The following is a 13,388-nucleotide window of genomic DNA, read 5'->3' as shown; positions in this document are numbered from 1 at the left end:
ACTGTCACGTCATACGTCACATACTGTCACGTCATACGTCACATACGTATACGTCCTCTCCCAGCAGAGAGCGAGGTAGCGGCATGGCTAACGTTAGCTGTGATGCTAGCGCGTCCTCTGCGCACGGCAAATCTATGCCACGCACAAAATCAAATAAAAAAATAAGCGCTTAACAATTTTCGACACACGGACACGACAGAGACAACAGTTTTCGTCATCATTGTTCAAATATTGTGACGTCTGTCGAGACGCTTATCTCCATTCGGTGCCACACGTCCACACCATCAAAATGGCAAAAAGTTCCACATCAACACCGTATGAAAATATTAGTGATTTTTTTAGTTGTGATTTCCTTCTCTGCATGAAAGTTTAAAAGTAGCATATATTAATGCAGTATGAAGAAGAATGTTTTAATGTAGACATGCAAGCCTTGAAAGAACATTTTGAAAATCAAGACTGCATTTCCTGCAAATGGGTGCATTTCTACCCTATATTTTAACTTTAGATTTATTCTCATATCAAACTCTTTTGGCTGTCTTTTTGACACTTACATCCGGCGCCCCCCTCCACACCCTGGATTATAAATAATGTAAATAATTCAATGTGATTATCTTGTGTGATGACTGTATTATGATGATAGTATATATCTGATAGTATATATCTGTATCATGAATCGATTGTAGCTGAGATAGGCTCCAGCGCCCCCCGCGACCCCGAAGGGAATAAGCGGTAGAAAATGGATGGATGGATGAATTAATTTAAGTGTACCCCGTCTTAAACAAGTTGAAAAACGTATTCGGGTGTTACCATTTAGTGGTCAATTGTACGGAATATGTACTTCACTGTGCAACCTACTAATAAAAGTCTCAATCAAAACACATAGAATCATCATACTGCTGTGATTATATGCATCAAGTGTTCATTCAAGGCTAAGGCAAAATATCGAGATATATATCGTGTATCGCAATATGGCCTTAAAATATCGCAATATTAAAAAAAGGCCATATCGCCCAGCCCTAGTTCAATGATGCCATTTCAGTTTGTCATGTATAATTTTGTCTATTTTGTGTTTATCCTTGAATAAACAGGTCAGTTTCTTGCTACCAACCATTGTGTATTATTCAAACTCCCCTAATTCAGCTGGCTAGTTGTTATCAAGAGTACTAAAACCCTTTTCAACATGATTCTGACAACTAAGTAGGCTAAATAATTTTAAACTTTAATACATGCTCGGATAGGCCAGTATCGGTCAGTATCGGTATCGGTCAGTATCGGTATCGGATCGGAAGTGCAAAAACAATATCGGTATCGGATCGGAAGTGCAAAAACCTGGATCGGGACATCCCTACGTGGGACATCACGAGAAATTACGTCACGTAGCTCAGTCATTAGGCGCAGATGTGGAAAGCAGGAAACAAATGGACCGGAAAAAGCGCTCCAAGGCATGGCTTCATTTCACAAAAAAAAAACAAGAAGCGGCAATATGCAATTATCGCCAGGCTTCGCTCTCCTGTAAAGGGGGGAAGCACAACAAGCGTGTCGTGTCTTCGACACGTGTTGAAGCAGCGGCAGAGACGACGAAGTACGCCCCTCTTCTTCTGCCAGCTGCCCCAGTCCCAACTACAGTGGCGGTGACGCCGATGAGTAACTAACGTTAACTGTTGCCGGTTAATTTCCATATCTGCTCACTTGTAGTAACGTTACCTCTTATGTCAACCAGGACTGCAGTAATGTTAGCTAGACTAACGTTACCTAAGCATAGTCAGTGGCTAACGGTAACATTAACGTGAGCCTTTTGTCTGATAACGTTAACGGTATCTTGTAGCCTACATCACGACAGAGGTTGCAAGTCTGTCTAATAAACTAGTGCTTTCTTTCTTTCTTTAGTTTATTTGGAACATGAACACACTTACAGTATAATACATCACAGTTTCATATCATTTCACTTTACAGGAGTAGGAAGAAGTAAAGCTTATTTAATCCTACCCCTTTCCCACTTCATAGCGTTACAAATATATACATCATTTACTGACCTGTTTATAATAAAATATCTGTGAATTAGTATATACAACAGTTTTGTGATATGTAATTAATTAATTCAGTCATTATTAACATACTGAGATGAAGAATATCTTATTTTCAATAAGGTTGAAAGTATTTCTCATAATTCTTCTTCTTTGTACTTTGTAAGCACTATTCATTTGAACAACCTCTTAAACTTGATCATATCAGTACAATGTTTAACTTCTTTACTTAATCCATTCCATCATTTAATTCCACATAATTTTAGCAGTTTGCAATTTTACCAAATCATTGAACTTTAATATTTTTGACTCAATAAATAAAGTGTTTGTATGTTCTCTATATCCAACATTATGTATCAGTCTAATTGATCTTTCTTGTAACACGGTTAACGAATGTAGCGCACATTTGTAGTTATTTCCCCACATTTCTGCACAATAACTCAGATATGGTAATACTATAGTAGCGAGCAGTAGAGAATGTGAAGTGATTTGTTAAAACCAAATATTGTGTTTTTTTCCATATACAACAACCTATCTGGACTCGATAAGAAAATCGATAAGGAATTGGTTCGATAAGAGGATTCGATAATAGGCTCGAACTCGATAATTTCTTATCAAACATCATCCCTAACAGCACCTTTTAGCTCTTATTTCCAAAATTGTGTACACTACTGAATTGGGGTCTTATGCTGCTTATGTGGACACTTATACTGCTATCTGGTGGTGTCAGAAGAGTATAACATACAATGGAATTTGGAAAAAAAAGGGTGAAAAAAAATGTGCATGTCACTACACATGAAGTACACGTTTGTGTACTTATGGACTAAGTACATCATATCAAAAGACGATTTTTTGTTTTTATTCTAATTAGGATCCAATAAGACCAAATAGCAAAGAGAAATAAAAAAAAGCATGTAAACAAACAGCTTGGGCCTTTAGAGGTTACATTTTTTAATAACATCAAGATAATACTTAAATGGCAAACACTATAAATTAAAAGTATATCAAACAAACCTTTAACAAAGTGATCCCAGTTTTGCACTCGAGCGGTAGGCAGGGTACACCCTGGACAAGTCGCCAGCTCACCGCAGGGCCAACATTTTAACATATAATTCTCCTGGTCCTTATTTTCAATAGGTCATAAAAAACCTAATACTTAATGATAATGGCCGATACAGTTTTCAACCAATTTGCCCAGCCCTGTGTGATGTACACTGCATCCAAAATTCACGAGGCCCTTGGTGCACTTACCCCAGCATCAATCCGTGCAGTTATGCACCTTTTTTTTACTGAAGCACATGGGAGAATAGGACCCATAATGCATAAAGAAAATATTAACTTCATGGCAAGTTTTGCTGCAGTGTCCAACATTAATGACCGACAAGATCATTTTGCTGTGCCGGTGAGGACAAGGGTAAAAAGGGAGTAGTGTATGATAGACTGTAAGTTGTGTGAGAGATGAGTGAAAAAAGAGAGAAAGAAAGAAGGGTGTTACCTAGGTCAAGAGGAGAGGAGAGCTCAGAGACTGGATGGGCTGCCGCAGCCTTAGAGGGGTAGGTGGTAAAAGATGAATAACCTGAAATACAAGAGAGGAAAAGTAGTAGGAAGGAAGTAGGGTTGTACGGTATACAGGTACTAGTATAGTATCGCGGTACTAATGAATCAAAAACAGTACTATACTCTGTTTGAAAAGTACCGGTTCGCCATATGTTTTTTTAAACAGGCGTCACGTCGTTACATTGCTGGTTTTACATGCAGAGGAGCATGTTCGGCAGCGCACAATCACAGAGTACTTACAAGCAGACACAGTGTGTAGACAGAAAAGGGAGAATGGACGCATTTTGGCTTAAAAACTAACAATAAAGGTGAAGCTATAACACTGAAACACCCTCAAGAAGAGGTGCTTTAAAACATGGCGAGCTAGTTAGCGGCTAATGTCCATTCGCAATCGTCAACTGTTTTAGCTTCTTCTAAATCACTAATCCTCACCTCCATGGCGACCAATAAAGTAAGTTTCTTACAAGTATCATCCCTGCAGGACGAGGAATACCTAAACAAATATGCTTAAATACACACCGTAGGAGTATACAATAGCTCACCGGCGTCACAATGTAAACAAATGTCATGGGTGGATCTACACCTGACATACACTGTAATAAAGTACAAGAGCATATCTAGTCGATACTACTATGATTACGTCAATATCTTTTATCGTCACTAAATATGTGTTCATTTATTTTTTTAAATTCATATTATATCCATAAACTCAGGAAATACGTCTCTGGACACATGAGAACTTAAATTATGACCAATGTATGATCCTGTAACTACTTGGTATCGGATCAATACCAAAATGTGTGGTATCATCCAAAACTAATGTAAAATATCCAAACAACAGAAGAATAAGTGATTATTACATATTATAAGAAGCGTAGATAGAACATGGTGAAACGGAAATTAACAGTAAATGAAAAGTTGAGAAATAATATTTTTTTATAGTGTGTTCTTTATCATTTTGACAAAATAATAGAATGATAAATGACAATATGTTACTGCATGCGTCAGCACACAAAATAGGAGCCTTTGTTTGCTTACTTACTACTAAAAGGCAAGTTGTATCGTATGTTCACTATTTTATTTAAGGACACAATTGTTCTTCGATCGCAATAAGAAACATATGTTTAATGTAACGTAACATGTTTTGTTAAAATAAAGTCAATAATGCCATTTTTTGTGGTACCCTTTATTTAGAAAAGTATCAAAATACATTTTGGTACCGCTACCGGTACCAAAATATTGGTATCGAGACAACCCTAGAAGGAGGATGTGTAGGGGAGGGGGAGCCCAAAGCAACATAAAGACAGCCCAGATGGAAATTAGTGTGCACAAGCTCAGAGACACAAGGTTATTGGTAAAAATAGGCTATTCAATAGTAATATTAAAAAGACAAAATGTAGAGTGAAAAGGTAATACCGGTACGTTGATGAGAAAATGTGTATTTTTCACCTGAAATAATTTTTCCGTTATAGTCTTACAAAATGATCAGTCAGTTGAATGATACGCCAGACGTGTTTGAGTTTGTTCTTTCCTTCGAACTCTCCAGACTGGACGAGCGAGCGTTTACACAGACATACAGTACAGGCCAAAAGTTTGGACACATCTTCTCATTCAATGTGTTTTCTTTATTTTCATGACTATTTACATTGTAGATTGTCACTGAAGGCATCAAAACTATGAATGAACACATGTGGAGTTATGTACTTAACAAAAAAAGGTGAAATAACTGAAAACATGTTTCATATTCTAGTTTCTTCAAAATAGCCACCCGTTGCTCTGATTACTGCTTTGCACACTCTTGGCATTCTCTCGATGAACTTAAAGCACACCTGTGAAGTGAAAACCATTTCAGGTGACTACCTCTTGAAGCTCATCGAGAGAATGCCAAGAGTGTGACAGTTTTTCGGTAATGAAAAAATTAGACATTGTTACTAACCGTCTGGAATTTCATTACGAATTATCATTATACTGTTTACTGTTACATCCCTCGTCCATTAACAAGTAAAAAGTCAAAGGCGGTCACGTCATGTTCGTGCCGCAGATGGTTAATTTTTTAGGGCTTACGGCAAATGACGAGGGCGGTCGCGGCTTTAATATATTGTATATGCTTTTGTAGTTTAAAAAAACTATTTTGATATGATTTGAAAAAGAAAAAAAGCCGATTCTGGATGTACGTCAAAATGCCAAATATCAGCACCGATAATCGGCCCGGTCGACTTCTGTGTGTTTTATATTGTATTTGCTGATGTGTGCTTGAAGCTCATCGAGAGAATGCCAAGAGTGTGCAAAGCAGTAATCAGAGCAAAGGGTGGCTATTTTGAAGAAACTACAATATAAAACGTGTTTTCAGTTATTTCACCTTTTTTTGTTAAAGGGGAACATTATCACAATTTCAGAAGGGTTAAAACCATTAAAAATCAGTTCCCAGTGGCTTATTTTATTTGTCGAAGTTTTTTTCTAAATTTTACCCATCACGCAATATCCCTAAAAAAAGCTTCAAAGTGCCTGATTTTAACCATCGTTATATACACCCGTCCATTTTCCTGTGACGTCACATAGTGATGCCAACACAAACAAACATGGCGCATAGAACAGCAAGCTATAGCGACATTAGCTCGGATTCAGACTCGGATTTCAGCGGCTTAAGCGATTCAACAGATTACGCATGTATTGAAACGGATGGTTGTAGTGTGGAGGCAGGTAGCGAAAACGAAATTGAAGAAGAAACTGAAGCTATTGAGCCATATCGGTTTGAACCGTATGCAAGCGAAACCGACGAAAACGACACGACAGCCAGCGACACGGGAGAAAGCGAGGACGAATTTGGCGATCGCCTTCTAACCAACGATTGGTATGTGTTTGTTTGGCATTAAAGGAAACTAACAACTATGAACTAGGTTTACAGCATATGAAATACATTTGGCAACAACATGCACTTTGAGAGTGCAGACAGCCCAATTTTCATAAATTAATATATTCTGTAGACATACCCTCATCCGCTATCTTTTCCTGAAAGCTGATCTGTCCAGTTTTGGAGTTGATGTCAGCAGGCCAGGGAAGCTATTCAGATTCAATGGGGGTCTGGCGGCAGATTTCTTTGACTTTATCGTTGGAAATGCATCTGCTTTGAGTGTCGCAGGATATCCACACATTCTTGCCATCTCTGTCGTAGCATAGCATTCGTCGGTAAAGTGTGCGGAACAAACGTCCAATTTCTTGCCACTTTCGCATCTTTGGGCCACTGGTGCAACTTGAATCCGTCCCTGTTCGTGTTGTTACACCCTCCGACAACACACCGACGAGGCATGATGTCTCCAAGGTACGGAAAACAGTCACAAAACGGAAAATAACAGAGCTGATTTGACTCTGTGTTTGTAATGTGTTTGAGAAAATGGCGAATTGCTTCCCGATGTGACGTCACAACGTGACGTCATCGCTCCGAGAGCGAATAATAGAAAGGCGTTTAATTCGCCAAAATTCACCCATTTAGAGTTCGGAAATCGGTTAAAAAAATATATGGTCTTTTTTTCTGCAACATCAAGGTATATATTGACGCTTACATAGGTCTGGTGATAATGTTCCCCTTTAAGTACATAACTCCACATGTGTTCATTCATAGTTGTGATGCCTTCAGTGACAATCTACAACGGGGGTAGGGAACCTACGGCTCTCGGGCCAGATGTGGCTCTTCTGATGACTGCATCGGGCTCTCAGATAAATCTTAGCTGACATTGCTTAACACGATAAGTAATGAATAATTCCGCTGGTAATCGTGGTGTTAAAAATAACGTTCAAAATATAAAACATTCTCATGCATTTTAATCCATCCATCCATCCATTTTCTACCGCACCTGTTCAAGAAGTCGCATTAACGGTAAGAAGTATTTTATTTATTATGGATTACCTTCAGAATAACAATGTTATTAAAAGGAATAAGAGACTTGTTATACTCTAAAAATGTTGGTCTTACTTAAAAAATGCACGCATTTTGTTGTATTCAGTGTTTGTATGGTATTGTTCTTGTATTATATTGTTTATGTTAAATGTGGAATGAGTGAGAGGGGTTGGGATATTATAAGCATCGGCTTCATCCAACCCCTTTTCAAGCCTTGCACAAATGTCTCTGCCAAGATGTAAAAAAAAATGTGTTATTGTACTGTGCAGGTTTGAAATAAATTCTTCAATTCAATTCAAAAATTATTATAAAGCTCCCACGGAAATACATTTTAAAGTATTTGGCTCTCAGCCAAAAATGTTCCCCGACCCCTGATCTAAAATGTAAATAGTCATGAAAATAAAGAAAACGCATTGAATGAGGTGATGGTGTGTCCAAACGTTTGGTCTGTACTGTAGGTCTGATGAATGCGACCGGAACGTTCAGACTGCAGTCCGATTTATACCCACATGCGAAAGAGGCCTAGGGTAGGATTGGGGGGGGGGAAAAAATCGGAATTGCACTGTTCACATTGACATCACCAAGGACAGCACACACCCTGGCTTCCACCTGTTCGACCTCTACCATGGGGCAGGTGCTACAGGTGCATCAGAGCCAGAACAAACAGGCTCAGAGACAGCTTCTTTCCCAGAGCTGTCACCATCTTGAACTCAAACTTATAATTAGAGATGTCCGATAATGGCTTTTTCCCCGATATCCGATATTCCGATATTGTCCAACTTTTAATTACCGATCCCGATATCAACCGATACCGATATATACAGTCATGGAATTAACACATTATTATGCCTAATTTTGTTGTGATGCCCCGCTGGATGCATTAAACAATGTAACAAGCTTTTCCAAAATAAATCAACTCAAGTTATGGGAAAACATGCCAACATGGCACTGCCATATTTATTATTGAAGTCACAGAGTGCATTATTTTTTTTTAACATGCCTCAAAACAGCAGCTTGGAATTTGGGACATGCTCTCCCTGAGAGAGCACGAGGAGGTTGAGGTGGGCGGGGTTAGGGGGGCGGGTTTTGGGGTAGCGGGGGCTGTATATTGTAGCGTACCGGAAGAGTTAGTGCTGCAAGGGGTTCTGGGTATTTGTTCTGTTGTGTTACGGTGCGGATGTTCTCCCGAAATGTCATTCTTGTTTGGTGTGGGTTCACAGTGTGGCGCATATTTGTAACAGTGGTAAAGTTGTTTATATGACCACCCTCAGTGTGACCTGTATGGCTGTTGACCAATTATGCATTGCATTCACTTGTGTGTGTGAAAAGCCGTAGATATTATGTGATTGGGCCGGCACGCAAAGGCAGTGCCTTTAAGGTTTATTGGCGCTCTGTACTTCTCCCTACGTCCGTGTACCACTCCGTACAGCGGCGTTGTTAAAAGTCATACATTTTACTTTTTGAAACCGATACCGATAATTTCCGATATTACATTTTAAAACATTTATCGGCCGATAATATCAGCAGTTCGATATTATCGGACATCTCTACTTATAATAAATAATTCACCCCTATACAATATCCTACCCTAATACCCTACTGTGCAATATTACCCCTCGAGTGCAATACATCCGACACTGATTGTTATTACTCCGGTACTCTTGTCTTGTTCTGTATATTGTACAGTATTTTGTATATTGTACAGGATTGCTTATTATTTTTATTGGATAGTAGTCTGTTTATTTCAATTCTTATTTTTTATCTTTATTACTTCTTGTGTAATTCATTTTTATCCCATATTTGTTTCCACTACCGCACCTTAAATTGGAGTCCTTAATCTCCTTATATTAGACTTAGACTTCCTTTTTATTGTCATTCAAATATGAACTTTGCAGTACAGATAAGAACACAATTTTGTTGCATTAGCTCATGGTAGTGCAGGATAAAAGAGCAATAAGGTGCAGATATAAATAAATAGATTACTGTACAGATAAATATATTGCACTTTTGCATATGCATCCACGTTTATGGATGTATGTTATATTGTCTTTATATTCCAGCGAGTTGATCCATTTTTGGGTGGAATTGAGGGGATTATTATGATGCGTTCAAGAGTCTTACGGCCTGAGGGAAGAAGCTGTTACAGAACCTGGAGGTTCTGCTTCGGAGGCTGCGGAACCTCTTTCTAGAGTCCAGCAGTGAAAACAGTCCTTGGTGGGGGTGGGAGGAGTATATATGCAAATATAATGACAATAAAGTCCATTCTATTCTATTGGCATGGAAAATCCGATACAGGTCACATTTGGTTACTTTTACCCTTTCAATGCTGACTACGTAATTGACCCCTATCCAGGCGTCTGCGCTATTTTACCTTGTGGTGCAGCTCCGGGCTGGTAGGCTGACGTGGGGCCGTTGTAAGGTGCGTAGGGTGCCGGGTATCCGCCATCCAGGGGGGCAAAGGTGGGCTGCCCGTAGCCAGGCTGAGGCTGGCCATAGGGAGAGGCCATTGGAGTGTGCTGGTTTACATTCATCTTCAGTTCATCCCTATATCTGGACAACATAGAACATCATAAACCATGAGCTCGGTGCACCTTCACACAGCTGAACGATGGTCACTTGACTGGCCTTTGACCACGCCCCCTCCCCTTGCATGCCAATCACAAACCGGCAATACATTTCCAGACTAAGTCGATTGGCCAAACAACGTCTATTCATGGTGGAAGTACCGGTAAGTTAAAAATACACGCTATTTAGCAAAAAATATATGATCTAGTGGCGAGGTTTGTAGTGTGCTAACTTATGAAAGGAGTTATGGGTTTTAACTTACAGACAACCACGGGATAAACGAGCGGGGTTATAAATAATTCAACATTTCAGGTGCTCCTACAAGAAACACAATCGCCGTGTCGGGCCTATTAGGTCAGTGTTTTTCAACCTTTTTTGAGCCAAGGCACATTATTTTCATTGAAAAAATGCGGAGTCACACCACCAGCAGAAATCATTAAAACATGAAACTCAGCAGCCGATATTGATAATAAAAAGTCGTTGTCGCAATTGTTGAATATGACTTTAAACCATAACCAAGCATGCATCAATATAGCTCTTGTCTCAAAGTAGGTGTACGGTCACGACCTGTCACATCACGCCCTGACTTATTTTGAGTTTTCTGCTGTTTTCCTGTGTGTAGTGTTTTAGTTCTTGTCTTGCGCTCCTATTTTGGTGGCTTTGTCTCTTTATTTGGTGTTTTCCTGTAGCAGTTTCATATCTTCCTTCACCGCGATTCCCCACACCTGCTTTGTTTTAGCAAACGAGAATATTCACCGTATTTTTCGGACTATAAGTCGCAGTTTTTTTTCTTGCGACATACTCAGGAGCGACTTGTGTGTGAAATTATTAACACATTACCGTAAAATATCAAATAATATTATTTAGCTCAATCACGTAAGAGACTAGACGTAAAACATTCATCGGATTTAGCGATTAGGAGTGACAGATTGTTTGGTAAACGTATAGCATGTTATAGTTATTTGAATGGCTCTTACGTTAACATACCAGGCACGTTCTCAGTTGGTTATTTATACGTCATATAACGCAGTGGTCCCCAACCACCGGTCCGTGGATCGATTGGTACCGGGCCGCACAAGAAATTTAAAAAATAAAAATATATATATATTTTAAAATCTATTAAATCAACATAAAAAACACAAGATACACTTACAATTAGTGCATCAACCCAAAAAACCTCCCTCCCCCATTTATACTCATTTGCAAAAAAGGGTTGTTTCTTTCTGTTATTAATATTCTGGTTCCTACATTATATATCAATATAGATCAATACAGTCTGCAGGGATACAGTCCGTAAGCCCCGTAAGACATTGTCGATTCTCATGTCATGTTCGGACGTACTTTGTGGACGCCGACTCTGCTCCACAGTAAGTCTTTGCTGTCGTCCAGCATTCTGTTTTTGTTTACTTTGTAGCCGGTTCAGTTTTAGTTTCGTTCTGCATAGCCTTCACTGAGCTTCAATGCCTTCTCTTAGGGGCACTCACCTTTTGTTTATTTTTGCTTTAAACATTAGCAGTGTTGGGACTAATGTACTGTAACGCCGTTAGATTCGGCGGTAACTAGTAATCTAACGCGTTATTTTTTATATTCAGTAACTCAGTAACCGTTACTACATGATGCATTACTGCGTTATTTTACGTTATTTTTTATGTAGTATCGGCTAGAAACATATATATATAATTTTATATTTCTCTTTTTATCTTTGGTATGAACATTATTATGTAAACTAGAAGTTATTATTACTTTTTTTTGGTTCTTTGTTGTTGCTATTTTTGTATTACAACATTGTATTATTTGATCATGTTGTACTGCATTGTAATCTTTTGTTTTGTGGTTGTGTGATGTTTTTTTGCCTGGACCCCAGGAAGAATAGTCTCCACTGCGGTGTTAGACTAATGGGGATTCTTAATAAACTAAACTGGTTTGCAAAACATATTTTTAACCCAAATAGGTAAAATTACATAATCTCCCACGGCACACTAGACTGTATCTCACGACACACTAGTGTGCCGCGGCACAGTGGTTGAAAACCAGTGTATTTGGTGACCCACATCTACACCGAGCAAACAACTTTATAACCAGTTAACATATTATAAACAAAATGTAACCACAACATAGCTTACGATGCTAGTTAGCGGCGTGCCGCAATAATTGCTAGCTAACTCGCCGGCTAACGTTAGCTAAAATAACATGTAGGCTCAACTACAACACATAACACCACACACTGTGACAACAACACGCACGGTACAAAGTGGTTAAAAGTCCCGAGTAGCGGCGGGGCTGACTTGTGCGAGCCGACCGGGATACTCTTTGACAGGCAGCGGCGTTTGAATCAGCTGTGTGACCGCAGCTAGCACGTTAGCATTGAAGCTAAACTAAGCCGAGTGACGTCACGCTAACTCAGGGCATTAGCATTAGCTAGCATTAGCAAGCGGCGGTTAGCGTACTCAGCGAAACCCGGACGTCGCCTCGGTGTTCGATCCAAACCCACCTCCAAAGTGTATTGGGTAGTAAGGCGTCGCTCTGCTCTTGGTAAAAAAAAAAAAAAAGAGAAATCGGCAGGCGACGGGGTGAGAAAGTCAACGCTGTCCCGGGGTGTTTCTCCCTAATCCCTTCTGGAAATGAGAAACAGACATTCAGCGGAAATGCTGCAGCGGTATGCCACGTCCACTTCCGGTTGTGACCTGACAACTTCCGCCTTCCTCTTTTTTTTTTTCTTTTTTTTTAAACGGTATTTAACAATTTCACTTGCTTTTAACGTCAATAACAACTACGGTTGAACACATTAATAATATTAAATTTATTTATAATACATTTGTTTGAAAATGTTGCCCTTTTAGCTCTTGTGAAAAGTGTCATAAAGCTAACATGACAGCTAAGCTAGCTATACCCTATGTTTTATTAGTATAATTTGGCTATTTTTTTTCTTTTGTTGGTCGGGTTGAATTAAGTAAATTAATAAACAATAAACATGAAAAAATGAAAACATTTAAACTAGGGATGTCCGATAATGGCTTTTTGCCGATATCCGATATTGTCATACTTGCCAACCTTGAGACCTCCGATTTCGGGAGGTGCGGGGAGGGGGCGTGGTTTGGGGCGTGGCTAAAAGGGGAGGAGTAGATTTACAGCTAGAATTCACCAAGTCAAGTATTTCATATATATATATATATATATATATATATATATATAAAACAAATACTTGACGTTCAGTGAATTCTAGCTATATATATATATATATATATATATATATATATATATATATATATATATATATATATATATATATATATATATATATATATATATATACATATACACGTATATATATATTTATTTTATTATAT

General features: G+C 38.7%; 1 protein-coding gene across 5 annotated transcripts in view; it reads right to left on the bottom strand.

The window, feature by feature from the left end:
• Window positions 1–12,705, bottom strand: part of sec24c (SEC24 homolog C, COPII coat complex component) — a 52,539-nt gene extending 39,834 nt beyond the window's left edge. For 3 of the 5 annotated variants that reach the window (XM_061932032.1, XM_061932033.1, XM_061932034.1), the window contains exons 1-3: window positions 12,533–12,705; window positions 9,848–10,026; window positions 3,520–3,600 (exon numbers count right to left, since the gene is read on the bottom strand). In XM_061932032.1, the coding sequence (XP_061788016.1) occupies window positions 3,520–3,600; window positions 9,848–10,007 (241 nt within the window). In that variant the 5' untranslated portion in view covers window positions 10,008–10,026; window positions 12,533–12,705. The remainder of the gene's footprint in view (window positions 1–3,519; window positions 3,601–9,847; window positions 10,027–12,532) is intronic. The other 2 variants (XM_061932035.1, XM_061932036.1) reach the window with 1 other exon arrangement.
• Between the last annotated feature and the right edge of the window lie 683 nt (window positions 12,706–13,388).

This window comes from Nerophis lumbriciformis, linkage group LG39 (assembly GCF_033978685.3).
Source record: "Nerophis lumbriciformis linkage group LG39, RoL_Nlum_v2.1, whole genome shotgun sequence".
NCBI lineage: Eukaryota > Metazoa > Chordata > Actinopteri > Syngnathiformes > Syngnathidae > Nerophis > Nerophis lumbriciformis.
Note: the sequence above shows the minus strand (reverse complement) of the source record. Positions and strands in the feature narration are given on the sequence as shown.